The sequence below is a fragment of the Eretmochelys imbricata genome, chromosome 1 (genome assembly GCF_965152235.1).
Source record: "Eretmochelys imbricata isolate rEreImb1 chromosome 1, rEreImb1.hap1, whole genome shotgun sequence".
Lineage (NCBI taxonomy): Eukaryota > Metazoa > Chordata > Testudines > Cheloniidae > Eretmochelys > Eretmochelys imbricata.
The window spans coordinates 100,553,077-100,567,110 of NC_135572.1; the positions used below are offsets into that span (position 1 = coordinate 100,553,077).

General features: G+C 39.7%; 1 protein-coding gene across 8 annotated transcripts in view; it reads right to left on the reverse strand.

Moving 5' to 3' along the window:
* DOCK9 (dedicator of cytokinesis 9) overlaps positions 1–14,034 on the reverse strand; it is a 335,650-nt gene that overhangs the window by 215,084 nt on the left and 106,532 nt on the right. For all 8 annotated transcript variants that reach the window (XM_077812928.1, XM_077812891.1, XM_077812874.1 and 5 more), the window contains exon 3: positions 233–322. In XM_077812928.1, the coding sequence (XP_077669054.1) occupies positions 233–322 (90 nt within the window). The remainder of the gene's footprint in view (positions 1–232; positions 323–14,034) is intronic.

Consider the following 14,034-nt stretch of genomic DNA (forward strand, 5'->3'; position numbering starts at 1 on the left):
TGCTCCCATGTAAGATGCTAAGACATCACCCCTCATTTCCAGCAGCTAAGAGAGGGATCACAGAGTTTCTGCCTTTAAACCTATCTGGGGACCCCTGTCTTTTTTAAGAACTAGATGCCAATAAGTATTGGGTAAATTTTTTCAGCCCTATTGAAATTTAATCTGTGGAAGCAAGTAGACAACTTAACTAGTTACATGCACGCGCGCACACACACAAAAATATAAATGGTACCTCAGTTACAAACAAGGTTTGAGCTTCCTTTTCTGCGTTTTCAGGAACAGTAGAGCATATATATCGACCCTGACGTTTCAATAATGCTGTCTGTTAATGACAAAAAATAGACTGAGAATTTCAATCAAATAAAAGACAAGTAAAATGTAATGAAATCCAGTCCCTGTCGCTCTGAATTATATTGACAAAATGAATTGAAGCACAAAAGATAAAATTCCCTGAACACTAAAGCACCTTTTATACCAACATACCTAAAATGTGCTGAAGCACTGAAATTGCTAATAATGTTGATATTTAAAGTATTATCTCTGGGAATCTGACTTAGTACCCATTAAGATGAACGAGGCACTTAATGCCTTAGTCATTTTTGGGGGTTCTACAAATGTAGATACACATTTACACAATTTTTTTTTGAGGATCTCTCAGTAACCGTAACCAGACAGTATTTTTTTGTTTTTTTTTTAAATGAAAGCTTAGATTCTGGAGAACAAAAAAGCAGCATGTATCTCAAGCTGACCTCTGGTCTCAAATCCTGATTTTAATCCTGAAGTTGAATCCAACCAACCTCAGCACCTCTTACCAAAAAAAGAAGAGCAAAGAATCCGTAGAGGAATAATATGACAGAGAGAACTGTCTTAAAACCTATAATGAAGAGAAATATTTGATTTTTTTTAAACATTAACATTAACTAACTAAATAAGTGTAAAGAATCAGAAGAGTAGCCGTGTTAGTCTGGATCTGTAAATAAGTGTGGCTAGGAAGTGACTGATACTGTAATTGTTTAATGTACAATATAATTTGCACCCTGAACATGGACTGCACTTCTTTTTGTGTTTGTGGTTTTACTAGATATGTTTGTTTTGGTTTTAAAAGAAACTGAGAATAATATAAGCAAATGCAAAGCCCATTGAAACTGTCCCATTTATTTCTGTGGGCTTTGGATCAGTCCCACAGTTCCCGAAGAATAGTAAAGTATGAGACAGATTTGAGTGATTTTAAAGAGAGGTTAAATCTACTGTGTTAATGGTACAGATGGACTGATACAACAACTATTACAACCAAAATTTGGCCTTTACCAAAAAAAAAGAGAAGGGTTTACAAAACTACCTAAGACACTTTCTATTTTGGGGATGGGTGGGGGGGGGAATATATGTATTTTATACTCACATGGAACTACTGGACTCACATAACAATGGCCACACTGGGTCAGACCAATGGTCTACCTAGTCCAGTATTCTGTCTTCCGACAGTAGCTGATGTCAGATGTTTCAGAGGGAATTAACAGAACATGGCAATTATCAAGTGATCCATTCCCTGGCATCCAAATCCCAGCTTCTGGTACTCAGAGACTGAGCGACACCCAGAGTATGCGGTTGCATCCCTGACCATCTTGGATAATAGCCACTGATGGACGTATTCCCTATGAACTTACCTAATTTTTTTAAGCCGGTTATACTTTTGGCTTCACAACATCCCCTGGCAATGAGTTCCCGAGGTTGACTGGTATGATGAAGTATTCCTTATGTTGTTTAAAATCTGCTGCCTATTAATTTCATTGGGTGATCCCTGGTTCATGTGTTATGTGAAGGGGTAAACACTTCCTTTTTGACCTCCACACCATTCATGATTTTATAGACCTCCATTGTAACGCCCTCCTTTGTCATTTTGTTTCTAAGATGACCAGTCCGAGTCTTAATTTCTCCTCATATGAAAGCTGTTCCATACCCTTAATGATTTTTGTTGCCTATGTACTTTTTCAAATTCTAATACATTGTATATTGTTTTAGATACACCTCTACCCCGATATAACGTGGTCCTTGGGAGCCAAAAAAATCTTACCGCATTATAGGTGAAACCACGTTATATTGAACTTGCTTTGGCCTCGAGCATTTCCATTAATAGTCAGCAAATCATTTTTGTTAGAACTAACACGGTGTATGCAGTAAATAAATCTGTTCTACAATAGTTAAATTGTATCTCCTTTAATTACAACAATAAGCTTTTATAAGCTTACTTAAAAGATACAGCGTATTAACAACACAGGTACTAAACACTGCTAAATGCAACCATGTGGGCTGGGTTTCATCATACATAAATCATTTGGTCTGTATGTAATGCTTAGGAAAATGCAAAATTCACATAAAATATCAAAAAGCTTTTAATTACACATCCTTACAAATTGTTGTAAAAAAGGATTTTGGTATTTTAGCAAATAGGAGCATGGGCCACTTTGTCACTTAGCCAACTATGTTATACGTAGATTGTTAAGTAATATGAACTGTTAACTATTAAATAGTTTGAAAACATTTTGGAGATGGGAATTTTTACTTATAGAGAAGGTTAAAATGAAGCTAAAAAAGGTAAAGTAATCAGGTTTTAGAGACATTGATAAAATGGTAAATACCTTTTTTTGGTGTACAAGATGCTTTCTTATTTAAGATGCACCCCCTAAAATTTTTCTAATTTAAAAAAAAAAAAAACTTGTTATCCTTTGTTGCTTCATGCTAATGCGAGCCTTCTTCTTTGCCAGGTCAATTATGGATTTTAACTGCAGTATTTGCAGACTATCCACATCCTGGTTTTTTAGCCACTTAAGACCAATCTCTAACCCTACAACCCCATCAGAAGCTTTGGGCGGTGGCTCCGAGGGTTCTTCATCACTATCCTCAGGGTTAGACACATTTTCTGAGGCACCAAGTGGTTGAGGGACAACATTATGAATTATATCTATATCTCTAAGTCGTTCATAGGTTGGACACATAGCATCCACCGCCATCCACTCTTGAACATCAGCTATCCCACTTTGAGCCATAAGTTCCCTGTAAACTCATTCTGCCCCTATGGCCTCTTCTTCCATAAAAGCTTCAAAGTTGTTCTCATCTTTGTCTTCTTCCTCATCTTGGTTGTCATTGCTTTCAGTGACAAAAGCACTTTTGAGACCACGATACCAACATTTCTCTGTCACTGACGGAGTGATTCCTAGCCAGGCTGTCTTGCCTAAGTCAAATACATCCAACAAATTCAATTTCTTGATTACATCTGTTATGCTACTGTTGTCCTCAACAATTTTCTTTACTAAGGCTTTATGATAGTTCATTTTAAATGTGGCTATAATGCCTTAACCAAGGGGCTGTACTTTGGACATTGTATTCTTAGGAAGGTAGCTCACCTTTATCTTACCGTCTTTGCTCGTTAAGGACTCAACTGAGGGGTTGGCGGACGGTACAGTTGTCAAGTGGGAGCAATGCCTTTGGCTCCAGGTTTTGTCTGCACAGGTGGCTCCGGACAGCTGGTACAAAATATTTATTAAACCTTTCCTCGAAAATATCCGAGGTCATCCAGGCATTTTTTGAATGGAGATGAATGAAAGCAAATCCATGTTCTTATGGTGGAAAGCCCTAGGTGACCTGGATTTGCCTATGCACAGAGGTTTAACTTTATGTGAACCAGTTTTATTCACGCAGAAAAGTATTGTTACTCTCTCTTTTACCACCTTAAAACCTTCAGCCTTTTGTTCTTCGGTCCTAGAAGCAAGTGTTCTATCCGGCAGCATACGGTAAAGTAAGCCAGTTTCATCAGTGTTATAGATTTGCTCCGGAGCACAGCCACCCTCGATGATGATCCCTTGTAACTCTAGCGGGTATTCATCGCAAGCTTTTATATCTGCGGAGCACGTCTTTCCTGAAATTGTGACTTGCCAAATGCCATGATGCTTTTTAAAAGGATTAAGCCATCCACTGCTAGCTTTAAATACGTTACCTTGATGTGCAGAAGCATCCTCGCCCGAGTGTCTAAAAATCGGGATCTTTCTTCAATTTCTCCTCTTGCTTCCTTATAAAGTCACCGGAAATTGGTGTGCCATCAGAGTGTTCTTGGGTAAACCACGTAAATGCTGCTCTATCTAGTTGGTTATTCTGGGCAGATTTTAGGCGCTTCCTTTCCAGGTCTTCTCACTTTCATCCAGTTCAATGAGCATTGATCATAATTTTTCCTCATCTTTGATCCACGCTCTTAATGTTGATTCCCCTACTCCTAGTTCTTTTGAGACCTTTCCTTGGCTCATTCCTCATTTCAGTCTGTCCAAAGCTTCCAATTTTTCTTTGACTGTCCATGCCTTTTGTTTCCGTGGCTGTGAACTACTTGCCATCACGTCAATGGTATTTTAATATTAATGCTAACAATTTTTTTTAATTGTTTAGAAAATGTCAATGCAGAATTACAATGTTTCCAAAATACAACCAGTGAGACAACTTAAGCTTAGTCTATACTGCACACAATTTAGAAACAAGATTAAAATAGGCGGGAGAGAGGAGAACGCCTAATGGGACCATGGGCAGGCAACATACGTTTACCCCGCCTTCTCCTTGTTGCACATTCGTTCCACCACTTTGATATATGCACATTTGTACAGACAATGTACTGCATGTATGTAATTTGCTGCAAGCCACATTTTAAGAGCTGAGGCGCCGACCACGGATGGTTTTGTAACAACTTTAAACTGGCAAGGCGGCAGCAGGTTAGTCAACGACAAAGTTAGACTGAACTCTCCTTTTTGATCAATTAGTCATGGTTATAAATACAAAGGCCGTTTAATTATAACAGCCATTGAAAATTAGCTACCACCTCGCACACGGTTTTGTTGTCCACAAAACAAACTTAAACTTTCAATGGTTTTAAACTATCAACGGATTTAAACTGTCAATATTATAACTTTAATTAAAACTTGCAGACAAGACTGTTTTTTTATGCAATGAAGATCGGAGTGAAAGTTTAAAAATGTTGTAAATGCGCTCAGCTTTGTGTTTTGACTTTCGATCCAAGGCAGGCTTGTAAAACATACATACTGAATATGTACACGGTAATCATTAAATGTATAAAACAGGATTAAACAGAATAAAAGTACTGTATGCTGTAGACGAGACAGAAAACCATTTTTGCTTTACCGCGTTGTATCCGAATTCCTGTTATATCGGATTGCATTATACCAGGGTAGAGGTGTTTCGGGGATATGATATGATGTATAAGCTCCACACTGGGGAACAAAGGGTTAAACAGGAAACTCTGGGCCCAAAAGGCCCCACCAAGCTGCACCTGCTGGATATGCGCACAATGGAAGCAAAGCTCAAAAGGCAGCGGCCCAGATCAGTCATCACAGACAGAGCAAGGGAGCAATCCTACGCTGTTAGCTCCTGCAGACAGGCAGCAGGAGCTCCACTCTGCCTGGAGCTGACCCCACTTTGGCAGACAGATGCCAAGGGCCCCCATAGAGACCGGAAGAGTAGGCTGAAACTGATGGGGAAGAGCCTCCAGATATCTACCAAAGAGAACCCCCACACTTGGTGAATCCATAAGAAGACTCTGTTGTAACTTTGGAGGGGAAGAGGCTGTGGTAGGAAATGACCCAGGGAGCAGGTTTGGCAGGTGTCCACCTCAGGCTGAATATCTAACTGCCAGGCACAGGATCCTGGGTCAGAAACCAGTAGAGCATGGTGGATCTGGGTTCCCCTACCACCAGCCCCACAGACTCTCACCACTGGGTGGCGCTGCTGGGCACAGACACTGAACCCCTCAACAGGTGACCAGAACTGCATGCAGTATTCAAGCTGTGGGAATACCATGGATTTACATAGTGCCATTATGATATTTTCTGTCTTATCCCTTTCCTAATGGTTCCTAACATTACTAGTTTTTTTGACTGCCACTGCACATTGAGGTGTTTTCAGAGAACTATCTACGATGACTCCAAGATCTTTCTTGAGTAGTAACAGCAAATTTAGATCCCATCATTTTGTCGGTATCATTGGAATTATATTTCTCAGGGTGTATCATTTTGCACTGCCCAACACTGAACTTCATCTGCTATTTTCTTGTCCAATCACCCAGTTTTGGAAGATCCTTTTGTAATTCTTTACAGTCAGTTTTGGACTTAACTATCCTGAGTAATATTGTATAATCTGAAAACTTTGCCATCTTGCTGTTAGCCCCTTTTTCCAAATCATTTATATGTTGAACAACATTGGTCCCACTACAGATCTTCGGGGGACCCCACTATTCATCTCTTTCCGCTGTAAAAACTGACCATTTATTCCTACCCTTTGTTTCCCATCTTTTAACCAGTTACTGATGCATCAGAGGACCTTCCCTTTTATCCCATGACTCTTTTCTTTGTTTAGGAGTCTTTGGTGAGGGTCCTTGTCCAAGGCTTTCTGGAAGTCCAAGTATATTATATGCATTAGATCACCCTTGTCCACGTTTGTTGACACCCTCAAAGAAGTCTAACAGATTGGTGAGGTATGATTTCCCTTTACAAAAACCATGAGGAGTCTTGCCCAACATATCGTGTTCATCTCTATCTGATCATTCTGTTCTTTACTATAGTTTCAACCAATTTGCCTGATACTGAAGTTCAATTAACCAGCCTAAAATTGCCAGCATTGTCTCTGGAACCTCTTTTAAAAATTGGCTTTACATTAGCTATCCTCCAGCCATTTGGTACAGAGGCTGATTTAAGCAATAGTTTACATACCACAGTTAGTAGTTCTGCAATTTGAGTTCTTCGGAATATTCTCAATATATGGTATTAGTGACTTCTTACTCTTCAATTTATCAATGTGTTCCAAAACCTCCTCTACTAATACCTCAATCTGTCACCTTAATCCTCAGATCTGTCACCTTAAAAAGAATGTCTCAGGTGTGGGAATCTCCCTCACATCCTCTGCAGTAAAGACGACACAAAGAATTAATTCACTGCCTTCAAACAGTAAATACTATCAAGGAAATTAAAAGTATACAAAAAGAAAAGGAGTACTTGTGGCACCTTAGAGACTAACCAATTTATTTGAGCATAAGCTTTCGTGAGCTACAGCTCACTTCATTGGATGCAAACTGTGGAAAGTGTGGAAGATCTTTTTATACACACAAAGCATGAAAAAATACCTCCTCCCACCCCACTCTCCTGCATTATATGCCATCATGTGCCAGCAATGCCCCTCTGCCATGTACATTGGTCAAACTGGACAGTCTCTATGTAAAAGAATAAATGGACACAAATCAGATGTCAAGAATTATACATTCATAAACCAGTCGGAGAACACTTCAATCTCTCTGGTCACGCGATTACAGACATGAAAGTTGCTATATTAAAACAAAAAAACTTCAAATCCAGACTCCAGCGAGAAACTGTTGAATTGGAATTCATTTGCAAATTGGATACAATTAACTTAGGCTTGAATAGAGACTGGGAGTGGCTAAGTCATTATGTAAGGTAACCTATTTCCCCTTGTTTTTTCCTACCCCTCTCCCCCACATGTTCTTGTTAAACCCTGGATTTGTGCTGGAAATGGCCCAACTTGATTATCATACACATTGTAAGGAGAGCGATCACTTTAGATAAGCTATTACCAGCAGGAGAGTGGGGTGGGAGGAGGTATTTTTTCATGCTTTGTGTGTATAAAAAGATCTTCTACACTTTCCACAGTATGCATCCGATGAAGTGAGCTGTAGCTCACGAAAGCTTATGCTCAAATAAATTGGTTAGTCTCTAAGGTGCCACAAGTACTCCTTTTCTTTTTGCGAATACAGACTAACACGGCTGTTACTCTGAAACCTAAAAGTATACAATCACATCACAAGAGGCAAATAGAAGGTGAACTCTGAAAAATTGATGCGGTTTTCTATTAAACACCAATGAACTCAAATATTTCTTATATACCAGTTTTAAATATTTAAATAAATACAACTGGTATTTAAATAAATACAACTGGTATTTAAGAGTTGGCTCCTGGTGGCAGCTATCCTAGGGAGGAGGGGGGGAGAACACTGATGTACTTTTGCAATATGAGATCTAACACTTAAAAATCCATCCAGCTTTCATATTGGTGAATGAAATTAAATGTTTAAAAACATAAGAAAACAGTATTAAAGTACAATATAAATGTATTCAGTCTGATTTTGAGTTCCCTGACATCTTTTATTTTAAATATCACTTGTAAGCATGTCAACCACAACCACCAGGCAGCACAAATATGGCAATTAAAACTAATTTTCATGGTGCAGAATTTATTTATTTTATTCATATCTTTTGGACTGCTGGACTGAGCAAAATGGGTGCAATTTTTCCTCAAAAAATCTAACTTTAAAATGGAATAATTTTTTAACCCCCATTTTATGCATATGGAGATCCACAATTTAGAGGTTGGAAAGCTATGAAAATTAGCGCCAAACCACATACAGCAGTTACAAGTGCTTTTATATGTCTGCAGTTATGCTGTAATCTGTTTGAAAATATTTGGAAAACGTCCGTACATCAAAGATTTGAAACATAGGCAGTATAAAACAAAATTATTCGCTAAATCAGGTAATTTTACTTAATCTTTAATAACTCTAAAAATTTTTATAGGGTACGTAAGTGTTTTGTAAGAGACTCAGCACCACTTTAGAGTACGGATTAAATCTAGCAAAAGGTGATTTCCTTCCTGCCAAAGACAAGACTCACCACATGTCAAGTAGCAAGAGTAATCTCAAGTTTTGGCAGCTTGGACTAACTAACCTGTCTTGGTATACACACACAAAAAGTGATGTGATAAGAGACTAACTAGGTGGGATAAGTAAGGACAGCAGGAATTGTCTATGGCACCGAAGACTAGGGCAAGTTTAAGTGTCATGGCATGGGAAAGGGGCAAATTCATGAAAGGATTTTAAAAAATGGATTGTGGAAGGCCACACGCAGCCAGACGCATGGAAAATTTAGCTGTGACTTTCTGCACGAGAGAGATGTGGTTTCCAGGGAGACCAGAGAAGAGGACGCTGCAGTGAACACCACAAGATAATCAGGATACAGAAAAGTTTAATGTCCTGCATATACCTTAAGGCTAAAAAGGACCAATATGATAATCTATTTTGACCTCCTGCATGGCACAGCCTTTACAATTTCACCTAGTAATTCTTGCAAAGGGAATCATTCTTCCCTACTGCATAAATGAGTATCAAACACAGTAACTTGTAGCTCCACTAGTGCATCTCTTTTAGAAAGATATCCAAAACTCAATACAAAAAGTCCAGTGATTATTAATTTACCACTTCTCTTGGTAAGTAGTTCCAATAGTTGATCAAATTAATTGTTAAAAGTACGATCTTCCTTCCAATTTAACTGTAACTTACAGACCATTATCACATCATTTGTTAGCCTTCTCTTTGATAAACTAAGGCGATTGAGCTCATTAAGTTTCACCATAAGACTTTTTTCCAGACCTCTAACCATTTTTGTAGTTCCAGTTCTTCAACATACTTTTTAAAGTGTGGATAATGCAACCAGACACAATATTCCATAGAGGTCTCACCAATGCCATATTACTTCTGTTTATCACCTCCACCCTATCTTGGAAATATTGTGGAGGAAGAAACAGAAAGATCTGGATTTGGCCTGTACACAAGGGTAGAATGAGAGGAAGAGTCAAAAATGACCTTCTCAAGTCACAAGTGTGCGTCACAAAGGCTAACGTAGTGCCCATCTTTAAAAAAGGGAAGGAGGAGGATCCTGGGAACTACAGACCAGTCAGCCTCACCCCAGCCCCTGGAAAAATCATGGAGCAGGTCCTCAGGGAATCAATTCTGAAGCACTTAGAGGAGAGGAAAGTGATCAGGAACAGTCAGCATGGATTCACCAAGGGAAAGTCATGCCTGACTAAACTAATTCCCTTCTAAGACTAAACAACTGACTCTGTGGATGAGGGGAAAGCAATGGACGTGTTATTCCTTGACTTTAGTAAAGCTTTTGATATGGTCTCCCACAGTATTCTTGCCACCTAGTTACAGTAGTATGGGCTAGACGAATGGACTATAAAGTGGATAGAAAGCTGGCTAGATCGTCAGGCTCAACGGGTAGTGATCAATGGCTCCATGTCTAGTTGGCAGCCGGTATCAAGCGGAGTGCTCCAAGGGTCGGTCCTTGGGCCGGTTTTGTTCAATATCTTCATAAATGATCTGGAGGATGGTGTGGATTGCACCCTCAGCAAGTTTGCAGATGACATTAAACTAGGAGGAGCGGTAGATAAGCTGGAGGGTCGGGATAGGATACAAAGGGACCTACACAGATTAGAGGATTGGGCCAAAAGAAATCTGATGAGGTTCAACAAAGACAAGTGCAGAGTCCTGAACTTAGGACGGAAGAATCCCATGCACCGCTACAGATTAGGGACCGAAATGGCTAGGCAGCAGTTCTCCTGAAAAGGACCTAGGGGTTACAGTGAACAAGAAGCTTGATACGAGTCAACAGTATGCCCTTGTTGCCAAGAAGGCTAACAGCTTTTTGGGCTGTATATGTAGGAGCACTGCTAGCAGATCAAAGGGACGTGATCATTCCCCTCTATTCAGCATTGGTGAGGCCTCATCTGGAGTACTGTGTCCAGTTTTGGGCCCCACACTATAAGAAGGATGTGGAAAAATTGGAAAGCATCCAGCAGAGAGCAACAAAAATTAGTAGGGGACTGGAGCACATGATTTATGAGGAGAGGCTGAGGTAACAGGGATTATTTAGTCTGCAGAAGAGAAGAATGAGGGGGGATTTGATAGCTGCTTTCAACTACCTGAAAGGGGGTTCCAAAGAGGGTGGCTCTAGACTGTTCTCAGTGGTAGCAGGTGACAGAACAAGGAGTAATGGTCTCAAGTTGCAGTGGGGGATGTTTAGGTTGGATATTAGGAAAATCTTTTTCACTAGGAGGGTGATGAAGCACTAGAATGGGTTACCTAGGGAAGTGATGGAATCTCCTTCCTTAGAGGTTTTGAAGGTCAGGCTTGACAAAGCCCTGACTGGGATGATTTAATTGGTGTTGGTCCTGCTTTGAGCAGGGGGTTGGACTGGATGACCTCCTGAGGTCCCTTACAGCCCTGATATTCTATGATTCCGTGACAGCATTATCATCAATAATGCCAAAAGCAGTAAGAAGAGAGGGTTTTGATGAAAAATCGAGCTTGATTTTTCCCCCCCCCGACGTTTATCTGAAATTTTAAGAGATGTTAGAGAGACAGGCAGAGATGTGGAATTAGGTGGACGGGATCAATCAGGAATGAAGAGATAATTAGTCATCAACATAATAAGGCTGTGGATTAATCAGTTAACTCGTGCGATTAACTCAAAAAATTAATTGCGTTTAATCACAATTTTAATCACAGAATCATAGAATCTCAGGGTTGGAAGGGACCTCTGGAGGTCATCTAGTCCAACCCCCTGCTCAAAAGCAGGACCCATCCCCAATTAAATCATCCCAGCCAGGGCTTTGTCAAGCCTGACCTTAAAAACTTCTAAGGAAGGAGATTCCACCACCTCCATAGGCAACACATTCCAGTGTTTCACCACCCTCCTAGTGAAAAAGTTTTTCCTAATATCCAATCTAAACCTCCCCCACTACAACTTGAGACCATTACTCCTTGTCCTGTCCTCTTCCACCACTGAGAATAGTCTAGAACCATCCTCTCTGGAACTACCTCTCAGGTAGTTGAAAGCAGCTATCAAATCCCCCCTCATTCTTCTCTTCTGCAGACTAAACAATCCCAGTTCCCTCAGCCTCTCCTTATAAGTCATGTGTTCCAGACCCCTAATCATTTTTGTTGCCCTTCGCTGGACTCTCTCCAATTTATCCACATCCTTCTTGTAGTGTGGGGCCCAAAACTGGACACAGTACTCCAGATGAGGCCTCACCAAAGTCAAATAGAGGGGGACGATCACGTCCCTCGATCTGCTCGCTATGCCCCTACTTATACATCCCAAAATGCCATTGGCCTTCTTGGCAACAAGGGCACACTACTGACTCTCATCCAGCTTCTCGTCCACTGTCACCCCTAGGTCCTTTTCCGCAGAACTGCTGCCTAGCCATTCGGTCCCTAGTCTGTAGCTGTGCATTGGGTTCTTCCGTCCTAAGTGCAGGACCCTGCACTTATCCTTATTGAACCTCATCAGATTTCTTTTGGCCCAATCCTCCAATTTGTCTAGGTCTCTCTGTATCCTATCCCTGCCCTCCAGCGTATCTACCACTCCTCCCAGTTTAGTATCATCCGCAAATTTGCTGAGAGTGCAATCCACACCATCCTCCAGATCATTTATGAAGATATTGAACAAAACCGGCCCCAGGACCGACCCTTGGGGCACTCCACTTGACACTGGCTGCCAACTAGACATGGAGCCATTGATCACTACCCGCACTGTTAAATGATAGAATACCCAACTGAAATTTATTAAATATTTTGGATGTTTTTCTACATTTTCAAATATACTGTTTTCAGTTACAATACAGAATACAAAGTGTAGAGTACTCACTTTATATTACTTTTAATACAAATATTTGCTCTGTAAAAATGATAAAAGATACAATATATTCCAGTTCACTTCTTACAAGTACCGTAGTACAATCTCTTTATCATGAAAGCGCAACTTACAAATGTAGATTTTTCTTTTTTGTTACAACTCCACTCAAAAACAAAACAATGTAAAACAAGTCCACTCAGTCTACTTCTTGTGCAGCCAATTGCTAAGACAAACACACATGTTTACATTTATGGGAGATAATGCTGCCCGCTTCTTATTTACAATGTCACCTGAAAGTGAGAACAGATGTTCACATGGCACTTTTGTAGCCAGCATTGCAAGGTATTTACATGCCAGATATGCTAAAAATGTGTATGCCCTTCATGCTTTGGCCATCATTCCAGAGGACATGCTTCCATGATGATGGAAAAAAATAACATGTTAATTAAATTTGTGACTGAACTCCTTGGGGGAGAACTGTATGTCTCCTGCTCTGTTTTACCCACATTCTGCCATATATTTCATGTTATAGCAGTCTCGGATAATGACCCAGCATGTTGTTCGTTTTAAGAACATTTTCACTGCAGATTTCACAAAATGCATAGAAGGTACCAATATGACATTTCTAAAGATAGCTACAGCATTTGATCCAAGATTTAAGAATCTGAAGTGCCTTCCAAAATCTGAGCGGGACGGGGTGTGGAGCGTACTTTCAGAAGTCTTAAAGGAGCAACACTACTATGCGGAAACTACAGAACCCAAACAACCAAAAAAGAAAATCTACCTTCTGCTGGTGACATCTGACTCAGATGATGAAAATAAACATGCGTTGGTCTGCATTGCTTTGGATCGTTATCGAGCAGATTCCATCATCAGCATAGATGCATGTCTTCTGGAATTGTGGTTGAAGCATGAAGGGACATATGAGTCTTTAGTACATCTGGCACGTAAATATCTTGCAACACTGGCTCCAACAGTGCCATGAGAATGCCTGTTATCACTTTCAGGTGACATTGTAAACATGAAGCAGGCAGCATTATCTCCTGCAAATGTAAACAAACTTGTCTGTCTGAGCCATTGGCTGAACAAGAAATAGGACTGAGGGGACTTGTAGGCTCTAAAGTTTTATTTTTGAATGCAGTTTTTTTTGTATATAACTCTACATTTCTAAGTTCACCTTTCATGATGAAGAGATTGTACTACAGTACTTGTACCAAGTGAATTGAAAAATACTATTTTTTATTTTTACAGTGTAAATATTTATAGTAAAAAATAAATACAAAGTGAGCACTTTACACTTAATCTGTGTTGTAATTGAAATCAATATATTTGAAAATGTAGAAAACATCTAAAAATATTTATATAAATGGTATTCTATTATTGTTTAACAGCACGATTAATAGTGATTAGTTTTTTTAATTGTGTGATTGTGATTGATTTTTTAATTACTGACAGCCCCACAACATAACGATAATAACTGAAACCATATGACTAGAAAAGGCCA